The 21,483-nt window shown below is 40.9% G+C and overlaps 1 protein-coding gene across 16 annotated transcripts in view; it reads left to right on the plus strand.

Moving 5' to 3' along the window:
* The window catches only part of dmd (dystrophin), a 1,983,813-nt gene that overhangs the window by 679,063 nt on the left and 1,283,267 nt on the right, over positions 1-21,483 (plus strand). For all 16 annotated transcript variants that reach the window (XM_072585000.1, XM_072584994.1, XM_072584999.1 and 13 more), the window contains exon 8: positions 14,298-14,479. In XM_072585000.1, the coding sequence (XP_072441101.1) occupies positions 14,298-14,479 (182 nt within the window). The remainder of the gene's footprint in view (positions 1-14,297; positions 14,480-21,483) is intronic.

Below are 21,483 nucleotides of genomic sequence, written 5' to 3' on the forward strand. Positions count from 1 at the left end.
TCTAGTTTAGAAATGACAGATGAGTTCAGTGTGTACCTTGCAGACTGTCATGTGTGGTGCATCAGGTTTCTGGAGGGACTGTGTCAGCTGGTTGGTTAGTTGGAGTTTTGTGTGCATCCTGCAATATGTTGTGGTCCGGTCCACTGGAACTATCTGAGATGCTTTGGGTCAATTCACTGCCATCAATCCTCCTTATTGGAATTAGTCAGAGTTAGTGAAATTATGTGACAAGGGGATGTCTAGATGCAGTCTTTGACAGAAAAATACATCTATCTTAATAAACAAAACAGGTTTATTATGTGGTATTTAATAGTTGATTACATTGTTTCTTAGTTAGATATTGGTTTTCAGTAAAACATCAGGCTTTACTTCAGAGTAAATAGATATTAATGTTACTGAACATTCTGGTACACAATAAAAAGGTCGTTAACAATTTGATTGTTCGTTAGTTAATCCAAGGGACAATCCTGTGTATTTAATGGACAGAACTTATCTCTTATTGTGTGAACTGTTTCAGGTGTTAACTGTCTTATACAACACACTTGGCATCTCGGAATGTTTCTAAAGATCTTATGTTGGACTTGTTGGCTGAAGGGCCGGTTTCCACACTGTAGGGATACTACAATTCTATGATAATAAATTCTTCTGATGTGCTCTGTGTCTTTGAAGAAATTCCTAAAGTGTTTTGACTGTCCTGATGGAATTATTCTGCGATGACAAAGTTGTAAGTACACCTGTTGCTTCGGGAATCCAGGGTGAAGTGTACAAAATTATATGTTCTGTCCAATAGAGCTGGTTTTGAGTGTTTGATGTCTTGATATTGGGTGTGTTGGCTTGGGGTGGAGGCTGAACCACTTTTCTTGCTTCTGAATTTAGAAGATCCTGTGAAAACATTGCTGCTGGCAGTTTTCTCCCGTGTTGTGAGGTACCTGCTGTAGAGTATGACAGTACTGCTCCTTTAACACGGTTATGTTGTCCTTGGCTTTTTTTCTCAGAGAGGTTGTAACAACAGTGATTCCGAAAAGTCTGGCTTGGATGGGTTTTAGAACCAATTTGATTATAGATAACAGATATTGCCTCAGGCACAAGGCTATCAAGTTTATAAAAAAAACACTTGTACAATGAAGGGGAAGTGGTCAGTTCTCCCAGCTCAGCTTTTCTCTGATTTAGCTTGGGTTCAGAGCTGCTCGTCAGTCAGTTCTTGAGGCTACTGGCCCACGAAATGGCTCCATGGAAGAGGGTGTTCTATGCTGAGTCCCTCTGCCATCTGTCTCTCTCCTGTAAGAGCCTGTGTTTGATTTTACCTTTGTTACCAAGTGGCGTTATGGGGATTGTTGCAGGAATTTGGAACGGCATCATTTTGTTGGGATAATCTGTTGGATTTTCGGATAGGTTAAGTGATTCTGTATTCTGTTCTGTTTTGTTTGTGTTTCATTCATTAATTTTGTAAATAAATTCTGTTTTGTTTTGTTTAAAATTAAGTGGTTGGGCAAACTGCATCACTCCTGGAATATCCACTGCACCTGCTTAAAACAACTGGCAAAGTTAGGATCTGGGCTACTTCCTTGAAATATTTTGAGAGGGTCTGGTCTGGTCCATAACAGATTGGGGGCTCTTTGTAGGTCTTGTTCCACAGTTCCAAATTGTGATTAGGGTTGTTGGACTCAAAGGCAGCGAGTGATAGGTGTTTGTGTCTTTTGTTCCAGGTGTTAAATTTGGTTGGGTTAAACAGTACTTGGGATAGCAATGGCTCCTTCAGTCGCCAAGAGTTTTCTGGGACTAGACGAAGTGACTTTGGGGGTTTTACAAATGGTGGTTAAGGCCAAGCTGTTGGAATTAGGAGACAAACTGGAGTTGGAGCTGCCTCCTTACATGAGGAATGGAGTGATAATTACAGCAACAGTTCAGCATTTAAATTTGCTGGAAACAGCGTCAATCTTTAGAGATGGCTAAAATACATTTGAAAATGAAGCAGCTTGAGTGAGAGGCAAAAGACAAGGAAAGGACAACAGAAATGAAACTATTTGAATTTCAAGTAAAAACAGAAAGAGAAAGAAAGAGAGAGAAAAATGGAGAGAGAGGAAGGGAAGAAAGAGAGGGAGTTTCAACTTGAGAAATTGGCACTTAGACAAGAAAGTCAGCCTAAAGGATGGGGATGAAGGCTGAAGGTAAGCTTAGTGAGGATGAGCAAACCCGTGGTAGCCAAAGGCCTGGTGGGGATCTGTTTAAGTGTACTCAAGCATTGTTTAAATTTGATGAGAAGGATGTGTAAGCCTTTTTCATATTTGAAAAGGGGGCTAAACAAATGTGGTGAAAGTGAGGACTGCAGACGCTAGAGATTAGAGTCAAGGTTAGAGTGGTGCTGGAAAAGCACAGCAGGAGGAGGAGCAGGAATATTGATGTTTCGGGCTCCATAGATGCTGCCTGACCTGTGCTTTTCCAGCACCACAATAATCCAAACAAATGTGGTGGCTAGTCACCATGTGGGTTTTGTTGATCGAAACAAAACTTGTCGACAAATCTAATGAGGTATTTGTATCACTATCTGAGAAGGTATCTGGGGTATATGAGGAAGTGAAGAAAGCCTTCTTAAGTGCATATCAGCTTGTGCCAGAAGCCTACGGACATTTCAGAAATCTAAGGAGGGACCCTGCTAAAACCTACATTGACTTTGAAAGGATCAAACAAAGTAACTTTGATAGGTGGATAAGGGCATTAAAAATCGAGCAAAACTATGACACTCTAAGAGAGACAATTATTTTGGAGGAGTTCAAAAATTCACTTCCTGAACTAGTGAGAATTCATTTGGAAAAGCATCAAGTTAAAATGCCAGGATTAGCAGCTGAAGTAGCTGATGATTGTGAGTTGGTCCGTAAATAAAAATTTGGCTTCCAAAATCAATCTCAATCCACGAGGGATAGAAATTGAGGAAAAGAGAAATCCTTACGTGCAAAGGGAAAGGTAGATCTCAGTGAAGATCATAAGGATAACTTACCACAGGGTAAAAAGGAAACCCTGGAAGGAGGAGGAGGAGAAGCTAAAGAGCTCCAGTGTTTTCACTGCAATAAAGTAGGCCACATGAAATCACAGTGTTGGTGGGTTAGGAAAAGCACTGGGAAGCTAGATGTAGGAAAACAGAATAAGCCAGTGAGTTTGTTGGAGTGTAATCGGAAATCACAGTGGAGGCTAGAGAGCTGCACCAGAAAGTACATGCTGCTCGGAGGTTGGTTAAGGAGGAAGTGCCAGATCTTCTTAAACCATTCACCTGCAAAGGTAACGTTTATTCACCTAGGCCAGGAGCAGCGGGTAAAGAGGTTAATGTATTAGGAGATACAGGATGCTCTCAATCTATGATGTTAAAAGATGAGGAGATATGTACCTCTGAAGGACTATTGCCAGAACAGGTTCTAGTAAAAGGAATTCATGGTGAGACAAGAAGCGCTCAGTTATGTAAAGTGAAGTTAGAGTGTCTAGTGAAAAGTGAAGAAGTCCTGGTAGGAGTACTGGATAAACTCTCAGCTTAGGAATACATTTTGTCCTTGCTAATGATATAGCTGGTTCACAGATAAAAGTGCTGCCTACTGTGGTTGAAAAGCCAGTGGAAACGCAGGACTCATATCCTGAGATTTTTATGGACTATGTGGTAATGAGGTGACAAAGTCACCAGTTGAAACAAGAGAGATCAAAGAGTACAGATCTGAAAGTTGAAGTGGAATTAGCAGAGACCCTGTTTGATCAGATGGTTGAAACAAACCAGGAGCAGGTAGATGACAAAGCTGATACTTTATCTGAGCTAAAGATAACTGAGTTACAGCAGAAAGATGAAAAATTAAAGCAATCATATCAAAAGGCAGACACAGGAAAATAATCCAAATGTATCCCTGAATGTTACTATCTTAAAAATGATGTCTTAATGAGGAAATAGAGACCACCACATATTCAGGCTGATGAGAAATGGGCAATAGTTCATCAAGTCGTATTGCCAGTGAGTTATAGAAAGGAGGTGTTGTGAGTGGTGCATGAACTTCCAGTAAGGGGTCATTTAAGGGTAAGGAAAACCCAGGCTAAAATACAAGAACATTTTTACTGGCCTGGACTACACAAGGATGTAGTTGAATTTTGCCAGACGTGTCATACGTGTCTGGTAATTGGAACACCACTGACAGTAATAAAGCCCGCACAATTTGATAGTTATTCCTGCATTTGAGGAACATTTTACAAGAGTCTTAGTTGATTACATAGATCCCCTAACTAAGACAAGTGGGAATCTGTTTGTTAATAATACTGGATGTCCATTAGATTTCCAGAGGCTATTCCATTATGGAATATCACAGCTAAAAGGATTGTAGAGGTGTTACTCAAAGTTTTCACTAGATATGGATAACCCACAGAGATCCAATCAGATCAAAGGTCAAACTTCACATCAAAATTATTCAAGAAAGTTATGGACAATGTAGGAATCAAACAATTCAAATCTACTGTATACCATCCAGAGTCACAGGGATCACTAGAAAGGTGGCATCAAACACTAAAGACCATGTTGAGGGCTTATAGTCAAGACTGTACAAATGATTGGGATAAGGGAATTCTGTTTGTATTTGTTGGGATTAGAGATGCACCAAATGAATCGAACAAATTCACTTCATTTGAATTAGATTTTGGGCATGAAGTGAGAGGACCACTAAAATTGATTCAGAAGAAATTGATAAGTCAGAGTTCAGAGATCACGTATTTTTGGAAATGATTAAATAAAGCAGGGGAGTTGACTAGACAGCATTAAAAAGTATCCCAGCATACACTGAAACAGGAAGCAGACAAGTAGTCAAAAACTCAGAATTTTGCTATTGGAGATGAGCTGTTGATGAGCTTCAGTGATAGGTGAACCTTTAAAAGCAAAGTTTAGTGGACCTTACCAAGTTGAAAGGAAATTGAGTGAGATGAACTATTCAATAAGGACTCCAAATAGGAAGAAAACTGGATGTGTCATATGAATATGCTCAAAAGGCCTTCTGATAGGAAGGAAAGCCAAAGGAGACTGTGTTATTGGTCACAACACAGAGTGAGGGATCAAGTTATTATTGCTGATTTTAGAAGTGTAAAGGGATAAGATAATGCAGACCATGAGCAAGTCCATCACTTCTCCCAGAACAGTAGAGGTGGAGATCAGATTGATTTTTTAGGTAAATAAAAAAAAACTGTGGAAACTTTGGATTTGATTCAGTTACACCCCCACCCTCCTCCATTGGTCAAATTGGATTAGGAGAGTTTTGAAGTATGAATGGACAATCCAACTCCATCCAACCAAACTCCTAGTTTAAATGTGGAAGTCAGAGAGCTGATTCTTACTCTGACCTTCAGGATGCCAACATCTGCTGCAAACAAGGCCCCAGGCTGCATTTATAAAACACAATGTGAAGACCTCGAATTCACCAGGATATCAGGTTCTCAACCAGTTTTGAAATTCTGGCTGACGCTGTGGTATGATAACAAGCTGAAATGCATTACACATGCTGTGATCCACTTATCCTCTAGCAGTAACCATTGTTCCATGTGAAGACAATACTTGGCCTTGATTAACCTGTACAATACAACTGGGTGCCCAGTGCTATCAATGTAAATAAAGCATTACAATTTTATCTTTTCCACTGAATTCCTAAATGAAGCTGTCAATGTGTCTCACAGAGGCTGGATAGTTAGGATGCACATTTAAGCCTAATTTTCACTGGAGCAATCTCATTCAGTATTAATACTGTAAGAGTAAAACTAAGAATGAGATTATACATTTAATTGTGTTGCATGATATTGCTTCAATTTATATTTATGCTTGAATTGCTCTTCAGTTTTCTGAGCTCTGGCAGCAGAATCGGCATATTAGTCAATCCTGGCAGTCCCTGTGTGAGTGAGCTGGCAATCAGACATGATACCCAGTTAGGCTATCCATGAGAAGAGTAATTCACGTTTAGAAATTATCGGGAGAATTTACAGGGACCCAAATGATATGAAACATGGCAGAATTGTGTGAGAAATCCAACAAGATCAATCCCAGTGTTGGGAGCAACTCACTGCATCGTTTAACCTAAGTTCTAGTTGTTCATGTGAGGTTCCTGCTCAGAGAGCTGGCTGGTAAGAAGGATTATTGGCTTTAATAACTGCACAATCTGAATGTGCAGTTTCCTATTGTACCACCGACCCTGAGCAAACTCAACTAGAATTCTCGACATGGAAGTCAGAGTGGGTACCTGATAACTTTAGCTCACTCTTGGTTGTGAAGACAATTTGTGTTGCTTCCCATGTGACTGTATCTCAGGGCATGAGGCATAATCACCAGTCGCACACACGCTCCTGGTGATGTACATTGGCATCTGATAATTGCCAACCCTTGGGCACCTTTTCAATCCACTGCAGAATACACTGGCAACTGCCATCGAAAGATTGCTGTGAGGACATGTTGCATGCAGGGATGGGCACTTAGCTCATGGATTGGACCAGTTTGCTGGTGGTTTGTTGCACTTGCTCATTTAGTACTTCCTTGTCATGTCTGTTAGTACATCGTTGCTTCAGCCAGAACTTCAAGGCTATCTGTATTGCCGTATCGATGTGCAGTTTTGTTCAGGTTCACAGACAGGCTGCTTGTCAGCAGGGATGGACATCTTGCTGTATGGCATAAAGAAACTTTAATTTAACACTTGCAGCAGGTGCCTGGTGCCTGCACAGAAACACACTGCATGTTAATTCAGCCATGTGTCTGTGGAGGAGGGCATAGCCTTCAAGGGTGTTCGCTGTCAGTCAGCAGTCCCAGTATTATCAATCATAGGAACAATTTACAAACTGTCCAGGATTTGATCATAGTCAGTTGGTTTACTGGGCTGGACTTCTTCAGGGCTATGTCCAGCTACAATTTAGGGAGTTGGCAATAGTCTCTCCTGTAGGTTTATCGGGGGCCTTTGCCCCTGATTGCCCATAAGCAATCAGGGGAATTGCGTGTTATCAGTTGGGGAGCTGGAAACACAGGAGTGATGAGATCACTGAATCATGTCTCAGCACTGTTTGACAAAGTGAGTCAGAGGTCTGGAGCAAATACACTCCTCGGGGGCCCTGTGTGTTGAGCAGTGGGGTCGGTGGGGGGGGGGTAGTTGTAAGGCCAACCTGTTAAAAGGGGATGGGGCTTGAGATCAATTAGGGACACGGATGGTGATGGGGGGATGTCCAAGTATAAAGGACTATGTGGTGTAGCATCAGTGGGTTACAGGAAGGATGGTTATCCACAGGGGGATTTGTCCTGAACTGTGGTGTGTATTAGTGAGCTGGAATGTTGAAATTCAGAGAACAAGAAGGGAAGCTGGATGTGGAGCAAAGTTCAATGTGTTGGGCCTCCATGTGGCAAGAGGTGGGATCTGGAAATGAGCTTCAGAACTTTTGTAAGATCAAACAGGATAACTCAGCTCTTAGGTTGTGTGGAGCTGTGGTCGTGCCAATGCTAGGAGTGTTCCCTCTGTGCAGTGTTCCCTGTCCTCACTTGCTGTTCACTAGATATTAAGTGCACGTAGAAAATGATTAGGAAAATGCTCAGGGTGGCTGGAGGCAAATATGGGATCTGTGTCTGCTGTGCACAAGGGAGGGGCAAATACATGAAACAGGTGATTGCAATGTGCATCAACATTTAATTTGCCATCATTTCATTGGTAATGCTTTCAGAGTGACTATGTTTCAGGTTCAAATGCTTGTCAAAGACAATTCAAACTTTCCCTTTGGTCCTTGCAGGTTGAACATTGGCATCTCAGTGATGTGAGATGTTGGGGGCTGCGGCAGGGAGATGAGATGTCAGGGGGGTGTTACAGCCAAAGGCCCCTCGTGGTTCTTCAGGTGTACAGGAGGCGAATAAGGTGCAGTGCTGCCACAGGCTCCATTTATCCCAGGGCACTGTGATGGTACTGTGCCAGATGCTGGAGCAGGATCTGAGGGCAGCAGGAGTGGAAGGCCATCCTCTCTTGGTGGCTGATAGAATTGCTGCATTTCAAACCTTCAATGCTCCTGGCTCCTTCCAACAAGTGATGGGTGACCTGTGTGGGATGCTGAAAAATGTGTTCAGGCTTATGCCCGAAATGTCGATTCTCCTGCTCCTTGGATGCTGCCTGACCTGCTGCGCTTTTCCAGCAACATATTTTTCAGCTCTGATCTCCAGCATCTGCAGTCCTCACTTTCTCTGACCTGTGTGGGATGTCTCAGTAGTGCACCCAGAAATGTGACTAATTCCACCTGTGCAAGATCACACTGATTCATTCAGCTTTCCCCATGACAAGGTCAGTGCTATAGCCTGGGCAGTAGGACTCAAAGATCCAGCTGGCTTGCCCCGGTTGCTATCGACTGCACATACAAGGCTAGTTACGAGGGGACAAGGGTGACCTACTGTGATAATACTGATGACATTATTTGACAATGCCCTGACTCAGGCAGAGTGCTGGTACTGCTGCTGATGCTTTGACCGGGGTCACAGTGGAGTAATTGTCAGGGGCTGCCGAAGATGTGGTCCCACTGGTTGTACCATTCTGGGAGGAGGGGGTAGTAGGAGTGTGTAAGTGCGGAGAGGGCATGCCCAGAAACTGAACTGCTTCATCCTGTTGATCTGTGCTTTGTGCAATTGGAACAGCCGATGTGCTGATGCTGCGGAAATCGAGGAATGGGAGCAGTTTTGTGAGAAAGGCAATGGGGCGGAAGGAGCTGTCTTTGGACATGACAAGCCCGACAGCACCTGCTTGACGCTGGATTTCAATTGATAAGAGCTGGCTACAGCAGACCATCACAGAGTATAAATACTTGTTGACCATTTTCGTTTGCAGTGACAGGGTGCATCGCTGCCCCTATTCACTTTGTTGATTGATTTTCTGCTGTGTGTAAATAAAAGTTCATCTTTGAGATTGGTTGTTTGTTTGTCTGTCTACATGTGATGTTCCCTGAGTTGACAATGCCAAGATGCAGGTCTACAGTGACACTGGGTGGAGAGTTGTAATGTTCAGATGGAATGTAGATAAGTTCAGGTAAATTGTGTGGCCTGGTAATTAAGCAGTGATTAAGGTGAGAGAATGGTTTATGTGCAGTGGAGTGCTGGCTGTGCACAGCATAGCTTAGTGTCTCCTGTGCCTTTACGTTGCTAGAATAGTGCAATACATTGTAGCCAAAGCTTGAGTCAGTGCTCAACGGTCTTTTTTTAAATTCCATGATGGGGTGAGGGCATTGCTGGCTAACTCAGCATTTATTGCCCATTCCTAATTGCCCAGAAGGCAGTTAAGAGTCAACCCTTAAAGGACCTGAAATGGATTAATGGTCATGATTGGACTAATTATTGCAGCGTGTTTTTTTTTATTGAGTTCAAATGCCACCATTTGCCCTGGTGGGATTCGAACCCAGGTCCCCCGAATGTTAATCTCTGGATTAACAGTCCAACAAAAATACCACGAGGTGATCGCCTTTTGCAGGAAGGCAGGTGTTGGAATTGGGTCAGGGTGTACCAAAAGGTAGATCATTAATGAGGTGAGTTTGGTAAGACTTGACAGAAATCTCATTTGGCCTCATTGGGGGAACTTTCTGTGAAACTGGCATTTAGCCAACAAGCTCATGGAATTCAAACCATTTGGCCATCTCCAGAAGAGTCTTTTCAACAAAACGATCAGCCTCCAGATATTCCACAGTGATACCAGTCATGTTCTGAGACCTGGAGCGCAAGCATGAATATACCAAAATAAACTAAAGGATTAAATAATAAAGATTTCACAGCTACTGACTAGTTGAAGTTTGAAGAGAAAAAAATGGTTGACCAGTCACTATAGTGTATTACCTTATTGATCCTTTTGATGTTTAAGGATGCATATCCCCTCTCCAGAACCATCACTTCCTCGAATTAGTTAGGTCCCAGCATAGTTCAAGTGAAGCCTGCCCCAGTGAATTAGCTCTCTGCTCCCCAGTACTAATGCCAGAACCCCATCAACTGTATAACCCTTTCCTCTCATGCCAATCTTTCAACAACGTGTTTCACTCTTCCTTAACTTTATTTGGCCAACATCAATTATTTGGCTTGTGGGTCAGGTCATTGTCCTGAGAGGATTATTACCTTGGTCAGGGGGAGGGGGTTCAGCTTTGTAATTGAACTCGAACTGTTGTAAATCTTTCAGCAGAAGCTCCTTTTTACTCTTATCAATGTGGTCGGTACCAGCATGGTAAACAACAACTGGATCCCTTCTCTCCTGCTCCAAATTCTTCCCTAGCACTGAGGAATTGTCATTATTCCTAGCTCTAGGCAGGCGTCACAGCCCTCAGGACTCATGCTCACAGTGACACTGAACAGTTCCTAACTCCATCATTATATTGTCCTCTCTAGCTGTTGCATCTGTATTGTGCTCCGCTCCCCCCCGCCCCACCACTGAATTCCTCCTTGTTTCATGATCAGATGGCTTGTCATTTGTGTAGTCCCTGTTCTTATCCATGTGGCTCACAAGAACCTTATAACTGGGGATAATTTCAGTGGCTGAGGCTCATCAAATGCTTCCTCTTGCCTTCCCAGCAATCACGTCCTCCTGTCCCTAATCACGGACTTAATTTTAAGCACCTAATCTGAGTGGTACGACTGCTATCCTGATGTTCATATTTCAGACTCCAGCTCCTCAATGCAGACCTGAATTTGCTTTCCCTCTGGATCAATTAATTTAAAGGCCTCTCGACAATTTCAGTCTGAAGTCACTGGTGTCAGCAGGGATCAGCTTGGTTTCCAGCAGCTCAATCATACTGCAGTAGCAGACCATTACCCAACCTGTTATCACTATTGTATTTTGTTCAACTTATTAATTAATCAGCGTTGTATCCTACTCTTTACCCTTTGTTTTCTTTTCTTTATCGCTTTGTAATAGTAGTACAAAGTCTAAGTCTCCATCCACTGGTGACTCCACTCACAGTACACTGGCGGTGGCCAGCCTGCTCAGTGTCAGTCCCTGAAGTGAGCAGATTCTGCATTCTCTGTTAATTTTTTTCTTTTTTTCTCCTTACCCTTTATGGTATGTTTTAAACCGATACCAATTTTCTCATTGCTAAGTTCTTCTTAAGAAAAATTGAAGCAAAAGACCAGAGGTACAAACACAAACTTAAGACCTTACTTTTACTTTAATGATCAGAAAGACTCCTTGTATCCCTTATTCACTAATCAATAGCTTTGTTTAGAGAAAAAACAACCATCGCTTCTTTCTTTCCACTGCCTAACTCCTTGAGACAGTCAACTTTGGCACTCAAGTCAGGAATCTCACAATGTAGGAATTGAGCTTGGATCTTGCTAATCTGTTTGCCTCAATAGCACCCTTACAATGCCTCCCATGAATCAGTTCTGTTGTCAGCAGAATTATGGAACTTACCATCAATAATTGAATAGAATTGAGACAACACTCAATCTGTTACATAAACCTGCTCATTCTAAGAGATAATATGCAATAAAATATTGCTCGAAGTCTTAAGGTGGTGATTATATGTTTGAATAACCCAAGAGGAGTTTTTCTTTGAACAAAATAAAATGTTTTATTTAAAGTTAATTAAGTAAATAATGAGAAGTCACTGGGAATATGAAGGAATTTTCTCAAAGATCATGATAGGTCACTGCATTTACAAATGCAAGCATAATAATTTTATTTCTATACATAGTTAGACATCAAGTTAATATCTCAGACTTTTAAAGTCCAAAGCAATGGAGATAATTAAATGTATAAACATAGTCATTGATTAAGTCCACTCCTTACTGAAGAAAAGCGATTGTTATTATTTTGTATTGGTTTAATATGTGACAGTGCATGCGGTGTCCATGAAGACCATGTAAACAATTTGCTATGAAATTGTTGAATCATTTTCATTATTTTTTGAAAGGTTCATTTTAGATTATGCAAGCTTCAACTTATAAGTCATCAACAAGGGCTTTTAAAAAAATCAATAATTTTTTTGGGTTTTCTTTTCTTGCAATGACTGATCTCAGATCAAAAGGTTTCATGCACCAAACCAAAATCACAGCATTGTATGTGAATTTCCAGGGGGTTTAGCTTCTAAACTGTCGTTCCTCTTTCTCGTCACAAATGTAAATCCTAAACAATTTCATGCATGCTGTCCTGTTAATGCTCCTATATTTCAGAAGAAAAAGACATGGTAGCATTCTGACATAAATATAGCATTGCCTGGCCACACGGCTACCAAGTCAGAGCTACCAGCTGCGAAGTGAATTGCTTTTCTGACTTGCACATTTAATCCATCAGAAGGTGACATTTGTTTTTGTAGCACAGCCTGATGGCCTTTCTTGATATAGATGCCAAGTGTTCAGCATGACTGTTCATTTAAGACTTTAAGCCCCAGCATCACTCTGCCTGAAAAACAGGAGAGACTCGATTCCCATTAAAATGGATCCAACTGGGAAGTAGTAAAATGACTAAACTGCACGTGCCTAGAGGGTGGGAAGGTGACTTGGCAATTATGTAAGTGCAAGGCACGCTGCATGCTTAGCTGATGTAAATCTGCCAAAAGCACATTGCTGCCCTATATGTTATCTCACCTGTGGATAGAATATAATTAAATATCCAAGCCATGGGCTGTAATTACAGTCAACTATACCCAACCAAAACCTCATGAGGTGAGTATAATGCCTCCAGTGGCAGTGATGCTGAGGAGCTTGACGTGAAGGAAACAATAAAAAAAAGTGGCAATCAAAGACTGCTTGGTCGAAACAAATGTTTGGAATTGTATGAGGACTTTATTCATTTTGTACAATAATTTCAGAACTCTTACAGTAATTCAGCTTTGTTGGTGAGGTGACAGGTTTGATTGAAGAAGATATCAACAGGTGCACAAATGGAATTCTTCAACTGCAGTTGTGCAGAATGTAAGAACCATTTTGAAAAGAAACAACATGTAATGGAAGATGAGAAGTGTTTTTAGCTTAGATTAGATTCCTTAGTGTGGAAACAGGCCCTTCAGCCCAACCAGTCCACACCGACCCTCTGAAGAGCAATCCACCCAGACCCATTTCCCTCTGACTAATTGACTATGGGCAATTTAGCATGGCCAATTCACCTGACCTGCACATCTTTGGACTGTGGAAGGAAACCATAGCACCCGGAGGAAACCCATGCAGACAAGGGGAGAATGTGCAAACTCCACACAGTCACCTGAGGCTGGAATCAACCTGGGACCCTGGTGCTGTGAGGCAGCAGTGCTAACCACTCAGCCACCATGCCGCCCTGTTCTCTGGCTCAGTGTGTTCACACAGGCAAATTAAGAGAGTCTCGGTTGATCATCAGCCGGGCTGGTCTCAGGACGGCAGTGGTACCATGCCATAACTGATGTTCAGGTTCCAGGTTTGGGATCAGAAACATCTTGTTTGCTGGCCACTGGCCTTTGCAGGATTAGTCTTGGCTATGGTACCCAATGGGAGAGAACAGCCTGCTGTGAGTAATTGAGATTCAGGCAAGACTATAACCATTTGGACAGTGGTGAGACTACCTGATTACTGATGTTAGCAAAAAGAATAGATGACTGAAGGAAAGGGTTGGGGTGAAATCACTGATAAAGGTGTGTTGTATGGGGAAAAGTGGTGGTGTTGAAAGAAGTGCTATGGCTCTGAAACCCATTTTGGAGATTTTCATTGCTTGAGGCAGGCAATGCGCAATTCATCCACAAAGCAACATAGAAATGGATTTACACCCATTTTCATAATGAAGGGAGTATATAACACGCAGAATGTTATATTAAGGACAGCTTAATTGTTTTGTATGCTTATAAAAACACCAGTGCTTCAGGAACACTTTCTGTGAATTTATTTTCATTTTTCGCATTGTGATTGTAATTGTTATGTTGAGCCCATAGTCACTTTGTGACTTTAAACTTCCAAGGATCTGACACTTCAATATGTGCCACATTATTTCTGAGGTCTATTCATAATAACAATCAGTGAAATATGAATGTATATAGCCAGCTTTTTTTTTTCTAAAGAACAATGATAGAATTGGCTTTGCCTGAGGAAAGAAAATAACCATTCTGAAAATATGTACGATCTTCATTTGTATGCAAGGCTGATAGTTTGAAGTGTAGAGCTATCTCACATTGCCCTAATTAGTCTCTGGAGGACATGCATCTAGAATTGCCTTGTTCATTAGGCTGTCTGTTTCCTGATGGTTTGATTGGTTGATTCTTGCTGTGAAACAGCATGCATCTCCCCACATTAGAAGTGCAAGTAAACAAACCGTTCCCATTTAAAAAAAAATAATCCATGCTTCTTTTTACAGACGTTGCAACTGCACACCCAGACAAGAAGTCCATCATTATGTACATCACGTCGCTCTTCCAGGTTCTGCCCCAGCAAGTAACCATTGAAGCCATCCAGGAGGTTGAAACTCTGCCACGACAGCCAAAGGTCACTCAGGAAGAACAAAGAGAGATGCAGCAAAAGCAGCATTTCTCCCAGCAGGTGATGATTTGAAAACTTGACCAAAAGTACCTGTTAAGCATGCTTCAAGTGTAGTCACTCTGTTCACATTTAACCACTTGAATGCGAAGAATCTTGGTATGTCCGAAGTTTGAATGTGCACTCTGCAGTTTATCATTTGCAAAGCTGGAATTTGACTGTTTGGAACAGTAAAGTGCTAAACAGTTCAACCAAGACAACACACAGCGTTTCCATATTCACAACTCTTTGAATTGTGGCAAGAATTTAATTAGATCTTTAAAAAGTTAAATGATAAATATTTTATCCACATGCTCATGTCCTAATTTCAGCCGTAGAGGTACAGAGCGAGCGTTGCGCACTATACCTATGGATGAGAATGGAATTGGGACAAATTGCTGTAGGCTGTTGGCATGGAATGTTTAATGTCTACAAAGTGAACCGGGCAGAGTCCCTGGTTTGGCTTGCATATTGTGTTAGAAAATTCACCGTGGTATGTGGTCTGTGATTAAAAGTTACATTTAAATATGCACCTATAGTTTTATGAATACCTCTGCATGTTATAAAAAGCGTTTATAGTTGTTTGTGTTTTGTTTCTATTTGTTTTTTGATTCTGTTGTGCTTGTCTGATAGGCTGTGGCATGTATTTTGTTGTCATGGTAATCGTTTTATTAATCAGAACTCTGCTGTGCAGCTTTTATAGGAATCCTCACAATTCTTTTTAATAAGTAGAAACAATATGCTACGACAATCCAAACAAAAAAAAAACATAGTGCAATACTGAAGTGAGATTAGAATGGAATTTTAAACCTTAACTCTTTTAGAATGCTCTTTAGTTATCTTGTGAACAGGAGAATTCAGAATAGTGGACACTTACAATCACTTTGGAATAACAACCTAAAGAAATGACAGCAAGTGTTATATGTCTATGATATGTGCATCTCAAAGTACTGATTTCATCCAAGAAATATTCAAGCAGAACATGTTGCATCAAAACCATAAAATAAATCATTCAATGTTCATAGAGACTGCTGCTGCAGTTTAGTGGAAAGTTTGGTTACATTACTGATTTGCAAGCACTTCTGTTTGTTCATATCTGACTTGAATAATGTGGGAATATAACAGAAAAGTACAGAGAATGAAATAATGACAAGTGTGAAAGTAATAAAACAGAGTTCAGTTAACTGGGACTGACAATGAAGCATGAACTAATTAGATAAAGCATTAATAACACTCCGCACTGAACATAGTGTATAATATACACTGAGGAACACAGGCATTTAAATTTGACTTAGCCGCTATTTTTAAATGTATCAGCAGAAAAATGATCTTGTAAAATAATGGATTTTGTAGATAGTTATATTCCTTGTATAGCATGGTAATGGTTTAATGTGAAGTTCAAACTTCAAGTTATTATGTTATGGACAAGGCCAGACCAGTCAAAACATTCTTAAGCAGGCAGCCCCAGACCATAACTTTGCAATTTGTTTCGGTAAGTGAACAGTGAAAATTATTAGATAGCTAGGTTGATTACTAGATTTTAGAAAAAGGCAAAAATTTATTCAAACAATTACACAATGAAACACCAGAACAGAATAAAGAACATCTACAGAACTCAACCTATCCAGTTAGACTTAATTATGCTGTTCTGAATACACACAACAGTCCCAGTAAGTAAACTCCCTTTAAAACCCAGTATGAACGGAACACATGCTTACAGGTGGAATTTGAAAGGCATTAAAGCAAGACCGTTTTCACACAGCTCCCTGTTGAACTCCCAGTTCAAGACTGAACTAAAACTGCTGAGCTCAGGTCAGCTAAAGAGCTGACCACTCCCCTTTCATTGTACAGGTCACTTCTAAAGCATGATCACTTTGACCTGAAGTTTCATCTGTTTACATATAAACAAAAGGCCTCTTAAAATCCTTTTCATGTCTGTACCAAACCAGACTGAGTGGAGCCTGACCCGGTTTATTGCCCCTCTGAAAACAAATCGAGGACAGATTCTCCTTGAGCCAAGGAACAGCTTTTAGAAAAAAAAGGGACTAGCTTTGTGACATCTTACTCTTTTAAAAAAAGAACCATCAATACCAAAAGAATGCTTCACTTTTAACCCTTCAAAACCCAGTTAGTAGTCTAAATACACATACACACCACACTAACTATAAACATGGAAACATGCACAACCACATGCAAATTCAGGCCACATCACGCTCGCCACCAAATGCCTCTGTATCTTATTCGAGCCTCGATAACGCATCAGCAATCACATTTTCATGACCTACCATATGCACAATTGTCAAATTGAGTGGCTCCATCGAAACAGTCTGGCATTTTTGTCCTTAAATTTTTCCACAAATGTCAATGGGTTATGATCAGTGTACACGATTGTCCCAGATGAATTGCTGGTGATATAAACACTGACATGTTGTAATGCCAACAGCAAACTTAAAATTTCTTTCTCCACTGTTGGATATTTCTGTTGATGCTCATTCAACTTTCTGGAAAAATACCCAATGGGTCTTTCTATCCCTTTGTCATCCTCCCGCAGGAGCACCGTACCAACACCCACATCGATAGCCACCTTGAAAGGTTTTGCGTAATCTGGCGTGGCTAATACAGGGGCAGTGGTTAGCATAGTTTTTAGGCTGTCACATGCCTTTTGATAGTCCACTGTCCACTGAAACTTCTTGCCCTTTTTTAACAATTCGGTGAGAGCAGCAGGCACGCTGCTAAGGTTCGGCACAAACTTGCAGTAAAATCCACTCAACCCCAGGAACCATTGTACTGCTTTTTCTGTTGATGGTGTGGGAAATTCCCCAATTACTTGCGTTTTTTCATCTCATGGGGCATTTGTCTATGTACAATAATATGGCCCAGGAAGGTGACTTGGGCTTTAGCAATTCACTTTCACTAGGTTTACCACCAAGCCTGCCTTCCGAAATCGGTTAAACAAGTCTGATAAATGCTATATTTTTTTCCTCCACGAGTGTCTAAAAATCACCAGGTAATCAATATACACCACAGAGTTGGGTAATCCAGCAACGACCTTATGAGTCAATCTTTGAAATGTGGCTGGAGCATTTTTCATACCAAATGGCATGACTTTGAACTGATATAGTCCATTTGGTATTATGAAAGCTGAAAGTGCCTTTGCTCTCTCTGACAGAGGTACTTGCAAGTAGCCTCTGAGCAAATGCAACTTAGAAATGTAAGCTGCTTGTTCCACTTTTTCAACACAGTCCTCCAAACGTGGAATTGGATATGCATCAGTCTTTGTAACGGCTTTGACTTTGCGATAGTCCACACATAACCATTGGGTACCATGACTATGGGTGAGCTCCACTCACTGTAACTCACTTCGATTGTGCCATCTTGGACCATGCGCTCTATCTCCTTCTGAACCTGTGCCAACTTTCGAGGGTTATGTCTATAAGGATGTTGCTTAATCAGAACAGCATCTCCTATCCCTACATCATGCACAATTAGGTTAGTAATTCCCAGTCTATTTCTGCACATCTCCCCGTGTGATAGTAATAACCCCTTCAGGTCATTTCGATTTGCTTGTGGAAGGTAACTCCATAATTTATCCCAATTTTTGACAACTTCCTCATTGTCCAATTTGATTTGAGGAATGTCCAATTCAGAATCCTCTGAACTTGGTTCTTCCTTCTGTGCTGTAATCATTAACACTTTCTCCCCTTGCTTTCCTTCCCTATCAAAATACCTTTTGAGCATATTCACATGACACACTCCGTGAGATTTCTTCCCGTCTGGAGTCCTTATCAAGTAGTTCACCTCACTTAATTTCTTCTAAATTTGATAAGGTCCACTAAACCTTGCTTTTAAAGGCTCACCTGTTGCTGGAAGTAACACCAATACCTTATCTCCAATTGCAAAATTGCGAATTTGTGATTTCTTATTTGCTTCCTGATTCAATGTATGCTGTGATACTTTTAAATGTGTCTTCCTAACTCTCCAGCTCTATTTAACCATTCTCTAACATTTGACGCACAGTCTCCACTGGCTTTTCAACTAGGGAATGCAGTGTTCCCTACCAGTGAATCAGCTATGCCATTTGCAAGGACAAATGGTATTACTGGAGCTGAGAGTTTGTCCAGTACTCCTACCACAAGTTGTCCACTCTTTTCTGGACTGTCTCTCCTCACTTTATATCAAAGAGCACATTTTGTTTCACCATGAATTCCAGTTACCAGTACCTTCTCTGGCAATAGTCTCTCAGGACTGCATATCTCGTCATCCTCCAGCATTACAGACTGAGAGGATCCTGCGTCCCTTAATATTTTAATCTCTTTACCTATTACTCCTGGCTTAAATGAATAAACTTAACCCTTGCATGTATATTTTTTAAGCAAATGTGGCACTTCCTCCTTAATCAACCTCTGATCATCTTGTATACTCTGAGACAGTCGTCTTAACTTCCATTGTGCTTTTTGTTACTAGTCCAACAAAATTTCCAGGCTTGTCTGGTTTTCCTACATCTGACTTTCTCCTAGCCCACCAACACTGTGATTTTGTGTGGCCCACTTTATTACAATGAAAACACCGCAGCCTTTTAACTTCTTTGTCCCCCTCAAGGGTTTCTTTTTTACCCTGTGGTAAGTTATCCGTATGGTCTTCACAGAGATTTACCTTTCCCTTTCCACATGAGGATTTCTCTTTGCCCCGATTTCTATCTCTCATGGACTGAAATTGATTCAGGAAGTCAAACTGAGTTTTATGGAGCAGCTCATAATCATCTGCCACTTCAGCTGCTAACCTTGCTATTTTAACTCTCTGATCTTCCACATGAGATTAAAATGCTTCCTTATTGAGCTGACCCTCAGCCTTTATTTCCAGCCTTTTACACTGACTTTCCTTTTTAAGTGTCAGTTTTTGAAGTTCAAAAGCTCTTTCTTTTTCTCTCTCTTCTGCTTTTAATCATAACTCAAACTGTTTCATTTCTGCTGCCCTTGCCTTATCTCTTGCCTCTAACTGGATCTGCTTCATTTGCAATTGAATTCTTGCCAAGTCTATAGATTCTGATGATTTCTCCAGCAAAGTTAAAGGCTGAGCTACTGCTGTAATTATCTGTCCTTTTCCTCATAGAAGCAGGCAGTTCCAATTCCAGCATCTCTGCTAATTCTTGCAACTTTTTGCAAAACTTCCAAAGTCACCGCATCCACATTCAGAAAACTTTTGGTGACTGGAAGAGGCATTACTCTCCCAAGCTTTGGCTACCCAACCAAACCAACATCCGAAATGAAGACACTAGCACCTACCACTTGCTGTTTAAAACCCCACAAAGAGCCCACAATCTGTTATGGACGAGGCCAGACCACTCAAAACATTCTTAAGCAGGCAGCCCCAGACCATAACTTTGCAATTTGTTTTGGTAAGTATACTGTGAAAATTACCCAGAGTAAGATAGCTAGGTTGACTATTTGATTTTAAAACAGACAAAAGTTTATTCAAACAATTACACAATGAAACACCAAGAACAGAATAAAGAGCATCTACAGAACTCAACCTATCCAGCTAGACTTAATTATGCTGTTCTGAATATACACAACAGTCCCAGTAAGCAAACTCCCTTTAAAACCCAGTGTGAACTGAACACATGCTTTCAGATTGAAGTTAAAAGTCATAAAGGCAAGACCGTTTTCACACAGCTCCCTGTTGAACTCCCAGTTCAAGACTGAACTAAAACTGCTGAGCTCAGGTCAGCTAAAGAGCTGACCACTCCCCTTTCATTGTACAGGTCACTTCTAAAGCATGATCACTTTGACCTGAAGTCTCATCTGTTTACATATAAACAAAAGGCCTCTCAAAATCCTTTTCATGTCTGGACCAAACCAGACTGAGTGGAGCCTGACCTGGTTTATTGCCCCTCTGAAAAAAAAATCGAGGACAGAGTCTCCTTGAGCCAAGGAACAGTTTTTAGAAAAAAAGGGACTAATTTTGTGATATTAGCTGAAAGGATGAAATGCGAAGACGTCACATTGTAAAATAATTATTTTCGTATCAATAGCTAAAGGCAAAATATTGTTAATTAAACATTATTTAGTTCTGTATGCACCATTTACTTTAAACAATTGTAGAATTTAAACAGCGAAACAAAATTTAACCTTCTCTACCTTCACTGACAACTGAAAACTCCCATTTTATTATGTTAATCAATCTCTTTAGCACATGTTGGGTGGGTGCTGTTATGCCCAGTTTTGGTCACTTGGCAATAGAGAGATGTGTGCGTGTTTCAGCTGAGCATGTGTCAGTTGAGACCTGTGGCAGTGAGGCTTACAGCAGTGCTCTGTATGAAGGGGTCAGATAAAATTCTGAATATATGGTCTGACTCAGGATTGTTAAAGATTGATGGTAGGTCAGTGATGGAACTGAAGTAAATTGAAGACTTCGTAAGCGCGGAGCTACACTTTAATGAGATGGTATAAGAAGGCGTACTTGCTGACCTTGACTACATGAGGTCATTGAACCTTTTACAGCACTACATTTAAATTCTTAGAATATGACTCCTCACATTGACTGCCATTGCTATCTGGTTCCATTGTCTCTTAAATAGTTGTGTAGAGGAAGTAGGATGCTGTGTCCATGAATCTAAGACTGTGCTCTCTCCCATATTGGGCCAGTATTCAGTCTTTTTCCACCTTCTAACCATCTTGCTCCCCTTTAAGAGGTGAAGGTTGGCTTTAACCAACATATATGAACTTTACGTCACGCTACTCTGGGAGGAGTTAAGTAGAAAGTAAGCCTAAGTGTAGACTAATTTTGCGACATGGCCTATTTTTGGCAGTAGATTCTTCATGTAAACATATCGTCATAACAAATATATACTCAGAGTAGTAGATAGAAGGGTAGTAAAGAAACCATGCCACAGAGTTAACAGCTGCCTGATACTACAATGCAATGTTTTAACTTTTAGTATTATAGTTAAACTGGGAATCACTATATGGCCACTTTCTACTTGGATCACTTGAAAATGTCGCATCTATGAACAGCTCGACACCACGTTA

The sequence above is a fragment of the Chiloscyllium punctatum genome, chromosome 15, assembly GCF_047496795.1.
Source record: "Chiloscyllium punctatum isolate Juve2018m chromosome 15, sChiPun1.3, whole genome shotgun sequence".
NCBI lineage: Eukaryota > Metazoa > Chordata > Chondrichthyes > Orectolobiformes > Hemiscylliidae > Chiloscyllium > Chiloscyllium punctatum.